The 17,350-nt window shown below is 38.8% G+C and overlaps 1 protein-coding gene across 4 annotated transcripts in view; it reads left to right on the top strand.

Annotated features, from left to right (window-relative positions):
* The window catches only part of NR2C1 (nuclear receptor subfamily 2 group C member 1), a 103,736-nt gene that overhangs the window by 27,175 nt on the left and 59,211 nt on the right, over nt 1-17,350 (top strand). For 2 of the 4 annotated variants that reach the window (XM_024218281.2, XM_024218273.2), the window contains exon 3: nt 9,410-9,485. The exons of the other annotated variants lie outside the window; for them this stretch is intronic. In XM_024218281.2, coding sequence (XP_024074049.1) covers nt 9,432-9,485 — 54 coding nt within the window. In that variant the 5' untranslated portion in view covers nt 9,410-9,431. The remainder of the gene's footprint in view (nt 1-9,409; nt 9,486-17,350) is intronic. 4 annotated transcript variants of the gene reach the window in all.

Genomic DNA, 17,350 nt, shown 5'->3' with positions numbered 1-17,350 from the left:
GTACTTATACACAGTACAAAAAGACTCCACTAGGCTTACATCATCTTCCAAGTGGGAGAGATCTTCTGTCTGATCCCAAGTACATCGCTTATCTCCATACCTGATATACTAGACTACCTCTTGTCCTTAAAGAATTAATGACTTTCTACAAGCAACGAGCTCTAGTCAAGCACCTCCTTTTGGTCACTTACAAGGCTACTTTGAGAGAATCCAACCAACATGGTTTAAAGCTCTATCCAAGCATTGCTGCTGTCATGGGGACTCCAGACATGTTCTTGGTATGCACACCCTCTGTCTTGCACCTTCTCCTGCGAACTACGACAATATGACCCACTGCCCACCTCCTGGAACCAGAGCTTACCTTTAGACTCTTCTACGGCTTAAATAAACACTCTCCCAGAACTCCATCTGTGTGGGTGTTCTAGGTCCACAGGTTAACTTCCTGGGCATATGGCAGGTGTAACTCATGAAATGCCCATACACTTTGTACAGGATTCTAATATCATTGCTCTGCTTAATCGCATGAGAAATACACAGATCTATACAAAAATAATAAACCGTACACACATTTCCCTGTCTCAGTTTTTTCACCACTCCAGAGCATTCTTTGGGCTGGGTTCAAAATTCTCTGGGGCTAGCAAGAGACTTTCTGCTACAGTGCATGGCTTATATTCTGAAACATGAAGCCTTCTCTTAGCTTGGCTGGTTCATCCACTTCCCTTCTTGTACTCAAAACTTCCTGTGTGGCACTGAGAGTTTTCACCTCCCTGGTTTTTAAAGGCTAACAGCAACACCTTGGTATCTGTCCTGCATTTGGGAATTTTTCATTCTCCAAATACCGGCCCCTTGTTGAGGGAGGTTGGAGAGAACTGATTTCCCCTCGAATGCAGTTACTCTTTTGTTCTCACACAGGAAGACCTATTCAGGTGCATATAGTCCTTACTGGTTAGCTGTTGTTCCTGATCTGGGTGAGACGTGCTTAAAGGCATGTCAGCAATGATGGATACACAGGGGTAGAGGCATTCCCTGTTACAGCAATTTTCATAAAATCAACTTTTTAATATCAACCAGAATTCATAAGTTGTACAGATAGACTCCCTCAAAAGCTCACACACCCATTTCAGCAAACCATCCCTCCCATTCAGGGTCACTCAGTATTCTCACACCCTACGGTAGGTAGATTCCTGAAATGGCTTACGTGTGTGTACTGTTGAAACAGGGAGCCCCTCCTCTTCCTTGGGATCTCAACCTAGTGTTGATAGAGTTTGAGTAATCACCCTTGCATACATCTTCTCTTTTCTACCTATCCATCAAAGCAGCTTTTCTAGTAGCAGTATAATCTGCTAGAAGGGTCAGAGAAATACAAGCATTCGTGGTGGGACATCCATACACTGCATTTTGTAAGGACAGTCTGACCTTGAAGCCTCACCCAAAGATTTTTGCCAAAGGTTGTCTCTGACTTCCATCTTAACCAAGTAATATACCTGCTTGTCGTCTTTCCCAAAGGAAATCTAAACTTCACACTTTGGATATGCTTAAGGTGCTATCTATCTGTCTAGTTAGGACTGAGGTTTTTATGGTGGCCACTAGGTTATTTGTAGCTTATGCGGATAGGGTAAAAAGTCAGGCAATATCGACACAGAGACTATCTAATTGTATTTCTATCCGTATTAAATTATGCTACAAAATAGCTATTTTACAGCCAACTCCACTAGGGTTCAAGCAGCTTCTTCGAGAAGTGTTCCAATCTTGGAAATTTGTAGGGCAGTAACGTGGTTTCAGTACATACTCTACCTACCCAACATTATTCTATAGTGGAAGCATCAAGATTTGATGCTAATTTTGGCAGAGTTGTCTTACAATCATTGGTTAGGTAGATTCCAAGCACCCACCCCCAGTCACTTAAGTCATTCCTTGTGAGTCGCCAAGAATGGAATATATGTAGACAAGAACCGAAAGAAAAAACAAGTTACTTACTTTACAGTAGCTGATTCTTCAGTGTATGTTTTCCATATATACCATAACTCTTCTTGCTAATATGGAGTCATATAACACCTGGATTCTGCATTGGTGAAGGAATTGATGGTCACTGGGGGGTCGCCCTCCCCTTTATGCCCGTGGATGGGAGGCACAAAGACACTCAGGGTACAGGTGCAGCCCCAATGGACACTGCTGGCCAAAAGATTCTGAACATGAGCATGTGCACCAAGAGTGGAATATAAATGGACAACACATCCAAGGGCAAGTCATGCCCGACTAACCTAATTGCCTTCCATGAGGAGATAACTGGGTCTGTGGATGAGGAGAAAGCAATGGATGTGTTATTCCTTGACTTTAGCAAAGCTTTTGATACGGTCTCCCACAGTATTCTTGCCAGCAAGTTAAAGAAGTATGGGCTGGATGAATGGACTATAAGGTGGATAGAAAGCTGGCTAGATCGTCAGGCTCAACGGGTAGTGATTAATGGCTCCATGTCTAGTTGGCAGCCAGTTTCAAGCAGAGTGCCCCAAGGGTCGGTCCTGGGGCCGGTTTTGTTCTATATCTTCATTAATGATCTGGAGGATGGCGTGGACTGCACTCTCAGCAAGTTTGCAGATGACACTAAACTGGGAGAAGTGGTAGATACGCTGGAGGGTAGGGACAGGATACAGAGGGACCTAGACAAATTAGAGGATTGGGCCAAAAGAAACCTGATGAGGTTCAACAAGGACAAGTGCAGAGTCCTGCACTTAGGACGGAAGAATCCCATGCACTGCTACAGACTAGGGACCGAATGGCTAGGCAGCAGTTCTGCAGAAAAGGACCTAGGGGTTACAGTGGACGAGAAGTTGGATATGAGTCAACGGTGTGCCCTTGTTGCCAAGAAGGCTAATGGCATTTTGGGCAGTGTAAGTAGAGGCATTGCCAGCAGATCGAGGGACATGATCATTCCCCTCTATTCGACATTGGTGAGGCCTCATCTGGAGTACTGTGTCCAGTTTTGGGCCCCACACTACAAGAAGGATGTGGAAAAATTGAAGAGAGTCCAGCGGAGGGCAACAAAAATGATTAGGGGACTGGAGCACATGACTTATGAGAAGAGGCTGAGGGAACTGGGATTGTTTAGTCTGCAGAAGAGAAGAATGAGGAGGGATTTGATAGCTGCTTTCAACTGCTTTTAACCTGAAAGGGAGTTCCAAAGAAGATGGAGCTAGGCTGTTCTCAGTGGTACCAGATGAGAGAACAAGGAGTAATGGTCTCAAGTTGCAAGTGGGGGAGGTCTAGGTTGGATATTAGGAAAAACTTTTTCACTAGGAGGGTGGTGAAGCACTGGAATGGGTTACCTAGGGAGGTGGTGGAATCTCCTTCCTTAGAGGTTTTTAAGGTCAGGCTTGACAAAGCCCTGGCTGGGATGATTTAGTTGGGAATTGGTCCTGCTTTGAGCAGGGGGTTGGACTAGATGACCTCCTGAGGTCCCTTCCAACCCTGATATTCTATGATTCTATGATCTCAAAGAAGCACACTTACTGTATGAGACAACTATTTCTTCTAGTGCACAAATACATGTTTTGTTCAGTACATCAAGAATGAATATTTGTAATGTGAGTGGGCAGTCATTCTGTAAAAACTTGAGACGTGGATATAAAAATCAGCTGAAGCCTTAAAGGGACAATGTCAGCTTAAACTCGTATACATTTATTTACCTGTGTGTTTCTAACATTTTAGGTTATTCAAAGGGGGGGTGGAAGGGATTGAAAAAGTAAAAAATTATTTTTCACCATTTATATACTGTTCAGTTCTTGGATTTTGTTGGGACACTAAACAAATAATGGTAGTATGCACAGCACTACCAGTTTCATCTGGTAGTTTCACGTCTAAGTGTTGAAACATTGAGGTTATGTCTACACTAGAGAGCTTAAAGCGGCACAGCTGTACAGATGCAGCTGCACCGCTGTAATATCTCTGGTGTAGCCGCTCTATGCCAACTGGAGAGAGCTCTCCCATCAACATAATTAAACTGCCCCCAACGAGCGGCAGTAGCTATGTCAGCGGGAGAAGCTCTTCCGCCGACAAAGTGCTGTGCATACTACCATTTATACCGGCATAATTTATGTCAGTTGGGGGGGGTGTTTTCACACGCCAAGTGACTTAAGTTTGCCAACATGTTGTGTAGACATGGCCTGAGTTGTGATCAGTGCAGGTGAATTTGTATTTGTTTAAAAACAGTTGTTACTATTTTCTTTTCTTTTTAAGAAATCATAAACTTTTTTGATGGTCTTAGGTTTTATAGAAACTTGTTTTTTTATAAAATTTAACTTTTGGGCCAATTTTGAATTAACATTATCCTTCTAAGTTGTTAGAGCATTTATGGACTTACTGACTGACTTCATGTCTCTGGGACATGAAGTATGCAAACATAAACTATTTTTCCTCTCACCCAACTGAAACAGTACCCAAGGATATGGAAATAAATGTAAGTGAAGTGTATGAGATGTTTCTTATAGAACTGCATCTGCAAAATAGTAGGGGCAAAAATCGTGTTGTAGTATCAGGTTATTACTAATCATCTTATGTAGCACCATGAATTTATCTAGAACGTTGCAAAAGAGAGTAAAGCCTGCTCTTAATGTCTTCTTGTCTGCATAAGATAGATTTAAAAATAATTACTAACTAGGGGAACAAAATTTTAGTTTGGGAAGGATGTGGAGTGAGTAGATGTGAGGAAACTATCTAAAGTGCTCAGTCAGTATGAGAGGAGGAGCAAAGTTGAAGACAGGTGTAGATGAACAGAGTTGTCAGAATTAAAAGCAGAGGAAGGAAGAGCAAAAGTTGAATAAAATGAAAGTAGGACTTTTAGGATGGGGACAAGGAGATCAAATGTGATGTGCTAAGCTATTTGAGGGAAATTAAGGAGGGGGGCACTATGGCTGAAGCAGCAGGAGAGGATAACTTGCAAAAAGAATAAAACAAATAATAGCTACCAAATATGGCTGGGAAATGGTTTGATATTAAAGAACTCCAGTCTGTATACAGCCAAACTGTGAAATCTAACATTGAAATTGATTTTATGGAAATTGACAATTCACTATGCTAAGAAAGTGAAAATCTACCATAACTCTTTATGTAGTGCGTTTTGAAAGTTAATTTTGGTAAATCTCAGATGCCAAATTATTATGACCTTTTTGATAATGAGACTAACATGTTATTACTGAACTATGGTATTTTTTGCAACATAGACTTTTTGCAATCTGTAAACTGTTAAACTTTTGTATTAATATTAAATTTTGTTCATACACACAAATCAATTTTACATAGAGGTGAGCATATGGTGTGCTCCTTGAGTACAATTGGTTGATACAGTTGCCATGAATACACTTTATATTTTTCATTTAGATGCACTGTTTTTGAAGAAGCAATCCTGAGACATGAGGTGTTACAGTCTTTTGTCTGTGAAGTCTTGAATTCAGAATATGTTAGGTTCAAAATGATGTCATTTTATAGTTTTTACATCACTCATCACACATAGCTTAGAGTGAGAATTCTAAATATGTTCTGGCCATGCACATTAGTAAGAAATTTTCATTGTATATTTATAACTATATTTCACAACACCACCAATATATTCATCATTCTCATCTGAAGTCTGCAAGTCAAATAATGTTTAAATAGCAGGGTTTCATTTAGTAACGTAGTTTATTTCAAACTCACACAAAACTCTTTTACATATTTATACTCCAGAAATATAGGACTTATCCAGGGCACTTGAATTTTCTGTCATGTGCAAGTTCAGTATTTGACCGTAAGCCTTTGCAAAGACGAAAGAAGAACTGTCCACTTCCTTTTCATTGCGTTACATTGCTTGAGAACAAGTGCTGCTGAGTTGATGGAGGGTAATTAGCAATTAGTATTCAGTATCTGCATCAGAATGTGCCAGTACTGCAGGCCAAAACATCAAAAGGTTTGGAAGAGAGGTATAAAATGAAGAAAGTTAGAGCAACTATAGCGTCTGTTCGTAAATATGACTGACATTATGCTTGTTATCCTGGAGGCTTCACTGTGGAAAGAATGTAGTCAAGCGTCGTTCTGACGTAGGAATAATGACCTTGGCTTACTCTAGATTTCTTTAGGAATAAGAATGCAGAAGATGTGATAGCTGGTAATCATGACATGGAAAATGTTGATCACTAAATAAAAAGTTTAGATTTCAGGAAAAACTTATTCTCCACTTAATTTTACTAGGATAGTTATTATTATTGATGTGTAAAAATTGCCTGACCTATTCAATATGAATTTTTCTAATATGCTGTTTTTTAAACTAGAAACTCAATGGAATAAAACTCTCATTTAAAATTATGTGCAATCTCTTGTTCACATAAACTCTGCCCGCTTGATAATATCTATGGAATAGATATAGCATGCTAAAGCTTTTTCAGATATTTAAAGTGGAACAGTTAATTTGAAAATCATATTTCTTTTAAAATTTTGTGCATTTCTACAAGTAACACCTGAGACAGTGGATTTCAGTGCGTTTACTCTGTGCATCTGACAGCAATTTGTGTAAAGTAAGTTTCAGATTTTCCCATGTATAGTCAGTTTCTCCCTTGAAGAAGACACCCTCAGCCATCAAGAAAAGAGAAGGAAATAACTCCTATTTTTTTAGGAAGGATTTTAAAAATCAAGGCAAACTGTATAAAAGTGCATTATGGAAGCTTGATTTTTTTGATATTCAATTATTTTTAAAAATTCAAATTAAATTTTTATATCTTCATATAGAATTTTATCTACATTTTTTTGGAAAGATTTTCCTCTTGTGCTACAGTTCCAATGTAATGCCATTTATTTGAGGGCAAAAACTTAACTTTAAAATTGCAGTCTTGTGGGAGTATTTTTCAGATTCTTAATAATGTATCATTCCTTAGAATATTACATACATATATTATCTATCGGGAGAGATCCAAAAAGATTTACAGATTATGGGTGTGGTTCAGGCACCAGAGCCCTTTGTAGCAATTCCATTAACTTCAGTGGGAATTCATGAAAAAAAATTTCTTCGATTAGGCTCTTCTATATAAAGGACTCACTTTTACACTAAAGTCTAGCCAAAGATGGGATGGCAAATTTGACTATTTTAAAAAAGAATCCAGTTTCTGATTGCCTTTTTAATAGTATGTTCTGATTTTTTTAAATTAAAATCTTAAGGGTTCTCCAGCAGGGAAGAAGGTGACTGAAAAGTGCAGTCAAATGCACAGTAAACAAACGGTTCTCTAATCTCAAGCCGGTGCATTGGTTTTTATTTATGGAATCAGTTACACCACTTCTGGCAGTCCATGTACTATTTTATTATGGAGAATATTTTATTTAAAACAGAAAACGGCAATGTTTATATAAGACCTGACTTGAAAAACACTGGATTTTGTGATCCAGTTTCACTGTGTGTGTAATGTGGATAACATAGTTGTCCTACAGAGGAATTGAGACAAGTTATTAATGATTGTAAAGTGAGGTTGTTATTTTTTTTTAAATACACACTCGAAGAAGTTTGGATTTGTTTTCACTCTTCTCTCCTTTGTACCTAGTAAGTTTGCTGGTGGTTTAGAAGTGCTCTGCAAAGTGAAAACATGTTTCCATTTTCTTTCTTCCTTTCTGTCAGCAGAGCTAGATATGCTAGAGTGCGTGCTGGTGGGGGTGGAGGTTCTCTCACTATTCAAAAAGGAACAGTCTATTTAACTTCAGGAGTAGAGTTGGCTTGGTCATGATACAGTCCCTCTGGGACAGGGGATGTGATGTGGTGAGATTGCAGCAAGGATATAGGGGAAGTGAGAAGAAATAACCTTCATGTCTTAAGCTTGGTCTATACACAGTTTTAGTACTGGTATAATTATTTGGTATGAGGTGTGATTTATTTATCTATCTAAACCAAAATAGTTAAACCGATACAATTCCTTGTATGGATGCAATTATACCAATATAAAAGTACCTATTACCAGTGGTTCTTAACAAGGGGTATGCATACCCTTGGGGGTACACAGAGGTCTTCCAGGTGGGGTACATCAACTCATCTAGATATTTGCCTAGTTTTACAACAGAGTACCTATAATGCATTAGTGAAGTCAGTACAAACTAAAATTTCATACAATGACTTGTTTATACTGCTCTATATGCTATACACTGAAATGTAAGTACAATATTTTTATTCCAATTGATTTATTTTACAATTTTATGGTAAAAATGAGAAAGTAAGCAATTTTTCAGTAGTAGGGTGCTGTGACACGTTTGTACTTTTATATCTGATTTTGTAAGCAAGTAGTTTTTAAATGAGGTGAAACTTTGGGGTATGCAAGACAAATCAGACTCCTGTAAGGGATACAGTAGCCTGGAAAAGTTGAAAGCCACTGCCTTATACTGTGTATGTGCAGCTTATTTACTCTTCCTGTACAGGAGTAGCTATAATGGTGTAAAACACCTTTATAGCAGGGCAACTGTATCCACACTAGGGAGGTTATATTGTTTAACTATACTAATATTAGTTAAAGCAGTACAACTTTTGAGTATAGACGAGGCCTCAGTATAAGTGTATTGGCTCGGTACATAAAGCAGATTCAATTTCAAATGCTCTATAGACTTTAATTTAGGTTTTGACATTAATTTAAACAAGTGGTTGTGATGCTTCATAACTCTTATGCACTGCACCCTTCTTACATATTGACTAATGTAAAGTTGTAGATACGTGCCCAAACCACCCTTATATATGAACATTTAATATTACATAACAATGGTTTACACTGTATAATGATCTCAGTTTTGTCACTACTTTGCACACTTCACACAGATGAGGGGAGCAGACTTGAATCTCAACCAAATTTCTGCTTTTTAAAGCATACTGTGGCTACTAAAGCGAATATGATATTGGCATCATCTTGTTCCACAGATCTGTTTTCACCTAAGAAGTGTCTTCTTTTAATGACAAATATACATTTTTAATTACTCCTGTTAGTGCTGCTAAACCAGTACAACTTCAGCAGAGCAAGCTATACAAGTTGACTGGTACAGCAATGGAAACATTGGCTTAGTTCTAACTAAGTTCTTAATTAGACCTTCGGTGGATCAGAATTGAAGGTAATGATGTAAAAGCCAAAGAGAACACATTAGTACTTTGAAATCTTGCTGTGAGCTGTAGTTCTGCTGTAATAAAAAACCAAAAGTAACCTAAGAAACAGAAAAATTATATGAAAGCCCTTGAAACACAAACATGGAACTATATGATGCCATTTCTACAGAGTCATGTTTAGAGCATAACCACACTTTAAATTAGTTGCTGGGCTCACTTCAGCAACTGTGGCTATAATTTATTTATATAAATAATATTTCCCCCCAGATATTTTCATCTTTAAGGTTCTAGATGTTAAGAATCTTCTTCTTTCTTTGACAGGAAATTCTGGTGATTAAAGATCATGGCAACCATAGAGGAACTGGCCCATCAAATTATTGAACAACAAATGGGAGAGGTACATATACATACATATATATATATATATATATATTTAGTCCTATTTGAGACAAGTTGGACAATAAAGCGTAATACTGATGTGTAAAGATCAAAGACACAAGAGAGAATGGTCTCTAGTGGGCCCCAAGATACACAAGACCCTCCCGTAGAAGATTAGCAGGAACCCTGTTCTTGCTATCTTCACATCATGATGCAAGACTTGCATCTTTGTCAAAGCATTCCCCAAAGAAACTGAGTTTAAAAAAAGTAGCAGTATTTTCAAAGGTAGAAATCATTGACTAAATCAGTGGTTGTCATCATACAGCTCTTAGTCATATGAGGCAGGCTTTCCTCTCTTCTAGCATCAAAATTGCATTCTGCATACAGTGCCTGAATATTACAGTAATAGGTGCTTTTAGAAATGTATGAATAGATAGTAAAAAGTAGAGTTGTCAGCGTGTGTGTGTATAAATATAAAACACTTAAGGATTCATTACTATATGTCCTGCTCAAAATCAATACAAGTGTGGTTGTGACGTTGTGCAGTCTATATGGTTTTATAAAAACATGATAATAAGTGAATATAATGTAACTGGGATAGTTTTATAAAAATTTGATAAGTGACTATAATGCAAATGGGATATGCTTCGTGCAAAAGGTCTCTTATAAGGTATCATTACAAAGCTTATAATCTACCGAGTATGATCATCTGATTTGTATAAATGTACCACTCTTGTATCTAAAACTAGAAATATAAAACATAACTCTGAGGGCCTATTGTAATTATGTAAAGTGTGGGCCATTAATGATGGGTTGGAATCTTGATGACTCCCATTAACAAGAACCATTGTCTGCAGATGACTGTGTTTACCTGTGAGTCTTCCTGTATATGTGTGTGCTGGCAAGTGAGTAATGAAGTCTTGCAGTGACATGTGATCATGTCACCTGAACTGGAATCCATCTTTAACCTGGTGCTTTTCCAGTGAGGGGGGGTGAAAACCCAGAGGGACAAAGAGTTCCCGCCTTATGCAAAAGATATATAAAGGGGTGGAAGAGAACAGAGAGGAGGAGGAGCCATCATGGAGAAGCCCCTAGCTAACACCTAAGCTGGAACAAGAGCTGCACCGGGGAAAGAATTGTGCCCAGGCCTGGAAGGTGTCCAGTCTGAGAAAAACTTACTGAAGCATCTCTGAGGGTGAGATTATCTGTATTTAGTTTGATTAGGCATAGATTTGCGCATTTTATTTTATTTTGCTTGTGACTTACTTTGTTCTGTCTGTTACTACTTTGAACCACTTAAATCCTACTGTCTGTATTTAATAAAATCACTTTTTATTTAGTAATTTACTCAGAGTATGTATTAATACCTGGGGGAGCAAACAACTGTGCATATCTCTCTATCTGTGTTATAGAGGGCGAACAATTTATGAGTTTGCCCTGCATAAGCTTTATGCAGGGTAAAACGAATTTATCTGGGTTTAGACCCCATTGGGAGTTGGGCATCTGAGTGCTAGAGACAAGCACGCTCCTGTGAGCTGTTTTTGGGTAAACTTGCAGTTTTGGGACAAGTGATTCAGACCCTGGGTCTGTGTTGAAGGGGACTGGAGTGTCTAATTCAGCAAGACGGGGTGCTGGAGTCCTGAGCTGGCAGGGAAAACAGAAGCAGGGGTAGTCTTGGCACATCGGGTGGCAGCTCCCAAGGGGGTTTCTGTGATCCAACCCGTCACAGTGGTTATAAGAAAAATATATAAAAATGGCACCTGTTTACTTGAAATTTCTGCTCTTGGTTAATTTAGATTTGTCTTACTTTACAGTCAAGTGAAGTATTCCAGGTGATTTCACGTTCAATTCATATCCGTTTTAACGTTGAATAGAAAGGTTTTCCTCTTGGATTGCTAATTTTATATATGTTCTTATGCTACCTTCGTCATTGTAGTATGTGTGTGCCTTCCATGGTGCATTAAGTGGCATGAGTAACATCTGTCATGTGTGGTTTATCCTTTCTCTCATCCTCTTCCCAGAGGGAGGTGTGTGTGTGTGTGAGAGAGATTTTGAGGGGTGTTGGCTTATTTTTGTTTGACGGTACACCCTGACTACATGTTTATATTAGAAAAGGCAGGCTGAAGAAACACATTGCACTTCGGAGTGGAAGGTGGTGAGGTTTGATCTTAGCAACTGTGGGAGTTTATTCCACAGTCTTGGCCCAGCCCCTAAGAATGCTCCATTTCCTGAACAGACAGGCTTTATATGGTAGCAAGTTCCCTTGTGTCTGAGGGATGGAGATGTTGACCTCAGTCTTCATCCAGGTGCTTTAGTCAGTCTTTTAGATATCCTGGGCCCAGGCCATTGAGTGCCATGAATTTAAGGATTGAGACTTTGCATTTGACTCCAAAATTCAGTCAGTCTGTGAATTTTTAAAAATTTTTAAAAAAATCTCTCATCCCTGACCCATCCTTTTCACAGTAGCAATAGTTTATATCCAATTCAAAAACAGCAACAAAAGTCAAACTCATACTCAACAGATGGGGAGAGAGAAAGCCAGCCACGCTGCTTGTCTCTCTCCTTTTCTTCTTCTGTGGAGAGGCCACTTTAATTAGAATAACAGGCCCTATTTGCTCTTCCTGACAGAGTCCTGGCATGCTATTCTGTCAGTTCTTGTATTTTAGTTTGTTTAGTAAGAACACACCTGTCTTCCTTTATCCCACAGTTAAAGTAGAGGAAGGGAAGCAATTGTGCTGTTTGCACCACAGCTAGTAACCTGTTTTCTTAAACTTGTGTGGGTTTGATTGCTTTGGTGTGCGAAATAGGTGGAACTTATTTCTGACCCCTGACGTATTATCAGTAGGTCCAAACAGGCTTATACATTGCTGCTACAGCTTCCCTTTGTGAAGACCGACTTCTAGCATAGTAAGCAGGTGGTGCTGAAAACATTATTTTCTAGAGGATTTCCAGATACTAATAACTTAACCTTTTATTGTCCAGTTTTTAACTACCACTGTTAGATAAAATTATTGAGAAAGTGGTATTGGTGCCAATATAAAAGAGCCTAGATCTACTGAAGAAGCTTCAATTATGTCTTGATCTCATAGGTGTATCTTACCAGTCTGGAGTCTGATGTGACTAGTATGGAGACTGTGTTGTTATCTATGGCTGACTACCCACTACCAGTGAATGACACAAGTAAAATTTTCTTATGCCCTTTTAGACCAATTAAATTAATGGAGATATCCTATCTCCTAGAACTGGAAGGGACCTTGAAAGGTCATCGAGTCCAGTCCCCTGCCTTCACTAGCAGGACCAAGTACTGATTTTGCCCCAGATCCCTAAGTGGCCCCCTCAAGGATTGAACTCACAACCCTGGGTTTAGCAGGCCAATGCTCAAACCACTGAGCTATCCCTCCCTCTTGATGATGTGGCCAAAAGAGCGAAGGCACTCCTGGGATGGGTTTGGGCACGTATCTACAACTTTACATTAGTCAATATGTAAGAAGGGTGCAGTGCATAAGAGTTATGAAGCATCGCAACCACTTGTTTAAATTAATGTCAAAACCTAAATTAAAGTCTATAGAGCATTTGAAATTGAATCTGCTTTATGTACCGAGCCAATACACTTATACTGAGGCCTCGTCTATACTCAAAAGTTGTACTGCTTTAACTAATATTAGTATAGTTAAACAATATAACCTCCCTAGTGTGGATACAGTTGCCCTGCTATAAAGGTGTTTTACCTTTCTTGACGAAGCAGACAAGAGTGAATTGATCAAAAAGGCAGTAGCAGGATATGAGAAGCAAAGCAGTGTTTTTAAATGCTTAAGTGTAAGTAAAAATCAAGCCACAGAAGGAGGTTACAAGATTGCACAGTGCATTGCAAAAAATGGAAACCCATTTACAAATGGGGAATATAAAAGAAGTTTTTCTCAGCAGTTCGGGAGGTTTTGTTCAATGATTTGCCAAATAAATATGTGTATGTAGAATAAAAGAACTGCCTGTCTCTGCCAGAACAGTTGAGAGATGCGTAAACGAAATGGCAGAAAACATTAACGAAAAGCAGACGACTGCATTAAAAGAAACAGCAGTGTTTAGCGTTGCAGTTGATGAGAGCATGGAGATAAACGACGTTCAACATTTGGCAGTTGTTGCAAGATGCTTCTGATGAAATCCAAGAGGAGCTTTGTTGCCTAAAACCCCTGTATGGCACAACAAAGGGGGAAGATATAGCAGAAACTTTTGTAAACCATTTTGAAGAACGAGGAGTTGACATCAGGAAAATATTTCGTATGACAACAGATGGTGCTCCTGCCATGATCGGAAAGCAGAAGGAATTTGTAAAGTTGCTTGAAGATCAAATTGGCTGCCTGACAGTCAAATTTCACTGTATCATCCATCAAGAAAACCTGTGTGCTAAAATTTCTAATTCAGAGCTTAATAATGTGATGAATACAGTGGTACAAATTGTGAATGTCCTTGTTGCTCGATCTGCTTTGACTCACAGACAGTTTCAAGCACTGCTAGAAGAGATGGACATTGCTTATAATGACATTCCACTTCATCGGCACTTTTGGTGGCTAAGTCATGGCAAGGTTTTGGTGCGCTTTGTAAACTGTTTTGATGCAATCAAGGCCTTTTTGTTGGAAAAAGGACAAAACTACCCCAACTGGATGATGACAAATGGCTGTGTTAGCTCATGTTTCTAACTGACATCACCGCTCACCTAAATGAACTCAACCTCCATCTCCAGGGTGCAGGGCAAACGGGTTTGGATCTTTATGAAGCCCGGAAGGCATTTGTTGTAAAACTAGCAGTTTTTTCTTGGGATATTCGAACTTCAACTTTCCACTACTTCCAACACATAAAAGAGCTATCAACACGTTGCACTGTCAGTGTCAGTGAGATTGGAATGTGCATGCAAGAACTGGAATCAGAATATTCTGACAGATTTCAAGATTTCCAGCGATTTGGCCCAATGCTTTCTTTTCTAATTAAACCTGAAAAGTTCAACGAAAGCGACTTGGATTTGGCTATATTTCAGTGGATGGGTGTTGAAGATTTCGAAATGCAGCTCATTCAGTTAAAAAGCTCAGAATTGTGGGCATCAAAGTTTGGAGATCTGCGGAGTGCACTTAAAGCTACCGAGAGAGTCGTGGGGCCTCTATTCTGACCTGCCAGACATCCCTGCCAGTGAAATTTAACTGTTTGAAGAAAATAGCGTTTGCAATGCTTTCAGCATTTGGATCCACGTACCTGTGTGAACGGGTATTTTCACACATGAAATCTGTCCTCTGTCCCTTTTGGAGTCGGTTAACAACTGATCACTCAGAAGCCTGTGTGCAGCTTAAAGTATCCAAATACATGCCAGACATTGGAAAACTCAGCAAGGAAAAGCAAGGGCAAGGATCACACTAAACTGATGAGCTCTGCATTTTAATTTAATTTTAAATGAAGCTTCTTAAACATTTTAAAAACCCTATTTACTTTACATACAACAATAGTTTAGTTATATATTATAGAGAGAGACCATCTAAAAATATTAAAATGCATTACTGGCACACGAAACATTAAATTAGAGTGAATAAATGAAGATTTGGCACACCACCACGACCCATGCTTTAGAGCCTACAAGTCCACTCAGTCCTACTTCTTGTTCAGCCAATCAATAAGACAAACAAGTTTGTTTACATTTACGGGAGATCGTGCTGCCTGCTTCTTATTTACGTCACCTGAAAGTGAGAACAGGCGTTCACATGGCACTATTGTAGCCGGTGTTGCAAGGTATTTACGTGCCAGATATGCTAAACGTTCATATGCCCCTTCATGCTTTGGCCACTATTCCAGAGGACATGCTTCCATGCTGATGATGCTCATTAAAAAAATAGTGCTTTAATTAAATTTGTGACTGAACTCCTTGGGGGAGAATTGTATGTCTCTTGTTCTGTTTTACCTGCATTCTGCCATATATTTCATGTTATAGCAGTCTCGGATGATGACCCAACACATGTTCATTTTAAGAACACTTTCACAGCAGATTTATAGAATCATAGAATATTAGGGTTGGAAGAGACCTCAGGAGGTCATCTAGTCCAATCCCCTGCTCAAAGCAGGACCAACACCCACTAAATCATCCCAGCCAGGGCTTTGTCAAGCCGGGCCTTACAAACCTCTAAGGATGGAGATTCCACCACCTCCCTAGGTAACCCATTCCAGTGCTTCACCACCCTCCTAGTGAAATAAACGTAAAGAAGGTACCAATGTGAGATTTCTAAAATTAGCTACAGCACTCAACCCAAGGTTTAAGAATCTGAAGTGCCTTCCAAAATCTGATCAGGACGGGGTGTGGCGCATGCTTTCATAAGTCTTAAAAGAGCAAACCCTGATGAGGAAACTACAGAACCTGAACCACCACCAAAAAAAGAAAATCAACCTGCTGGTTGCATTTGACTCAGATGATGGAAATGAACATACATCGGTCCGCTCTGCTTTGGATCGTTATTGAGCAAAACCCATCGTCAGCATGGACGCATGTCCTCTGGAATGGTGGTTGAAGCATGAAAGGACATATGAATCTTTAGCACATCTGTGATGTAAATATCTTGTGACGCTGGCTACAACAGTGCCATGCGAACTCCTATTCTCACTTTCAGGTGACATTGTAAACAAGAAGCGGGCAACATCTCCTGCAAATTGTAACCAAACTTGTTTGTCTGAACGATTGGCTGAAGTAGGACTGAGTGGACTTGTAAGCTCTAAAGTTTTACATTGTTTTATTTTTGAATGCAGTTTCTGTTGTACATAGTTCTATATTTGTAAGTTCAACTTTCCTGATAGAGATTTCACTACAGTACTTGTATTAGATTAATTGAAAAATACTATTTCCTTTGTTTTTTACTGTGAAAATATTTGTAATCAAAAATAAATATAAAGTGAGCACTGTACACTTTGTATTCTGTGTTGTAATTGAAATCAATATATTTGAAAATGTAGAAAACTTACAAAAATATTTAAATGGTATTCTATTATTGTTTAAGAGCACGATTAATCATGATTAATTTTTTTAATCGCACGATTAATCGCAATTAATTTTTTTAATCGCTTGACAGCCCTAATCATAATTGAATTGTGCCAAATAATTGTTTAATCCATCAAAAGTACTAGAAATAGTTAAAGCCCTGTGTTGTATACATTATACTTGACTTAGTGTATGTGGAACTTTCACCAGTCCAGTTAGTATTGTGTTTGTTTGTTTTTACTTTAAATTCAAATTACTTTACATTGCCTCCAAATTTTAAATTTAATGTGCTGCAGATTTTTATACTGAAAATGAGTAAATGACTGGAAGAATTTGTCAGGGGAAAGCTGAGGGTTATAACAGCTGAGTAGAGAACAATTGGCACTCAAGGAGATGTGCAAGGTGGCTTTGATTTTTTTATTTCTGGGAGGCAGTTGAGGAAAATGGTATTGGAGAGGGGATGCATCTCGTCTTTCTCTACTACTTTTGAGCAGAAGCAGGTGCCTTAAAATTTTGAGGGGAGGAGCTGAGTTTCCGTTTCTTAACTTCTTGAATTGTTGGAAGTAAAGAAACATCAAATTTGGAGACCTACATGATACAGAGTGCACACATGAAGTAGGATATCAAAATTAAGATGGCGAAAGGTAAAATACCATTATTTTTTTCCCCTCTCTCTTTACTCTTCTTGTGGTGTCTCTCGCTATCCTTCTCTTTTGATCTTTCTTGTTGTTTCTCCTTTTCACTGCTTTAGCTGACAGCTGAACAGAAATGGAATAACACTGTGCTTCTGCATATAAGTGCTTCCATCAGTTCCACTGAACCCTTAAGTTAAAAGTGCTTCCATGCAAAAGCATGTCCCTACTATAAAATCATAGAATTGT

The sequence above is a fragment of the Terrapene carolina genome, unplaced genomic scaffold (assembly GCF_002925995.2).
Source record: "Terrapene carolina triunguis isolate 2854851 unplaced genomic scaffold, T_m_triunguis-2.0 Scaffold68, whole genome shotgun sequence".
NCBI classification, from domain to species: Eukaryota; Metazoa; Chordata; order Testudines; family Emydidae; genus Terrapene; species Terrapene triunguis.
Note: the sequence above shows the minus strand (reverse complement) of the source record. Positions and strands in the feature narration are given on the sequence as shown.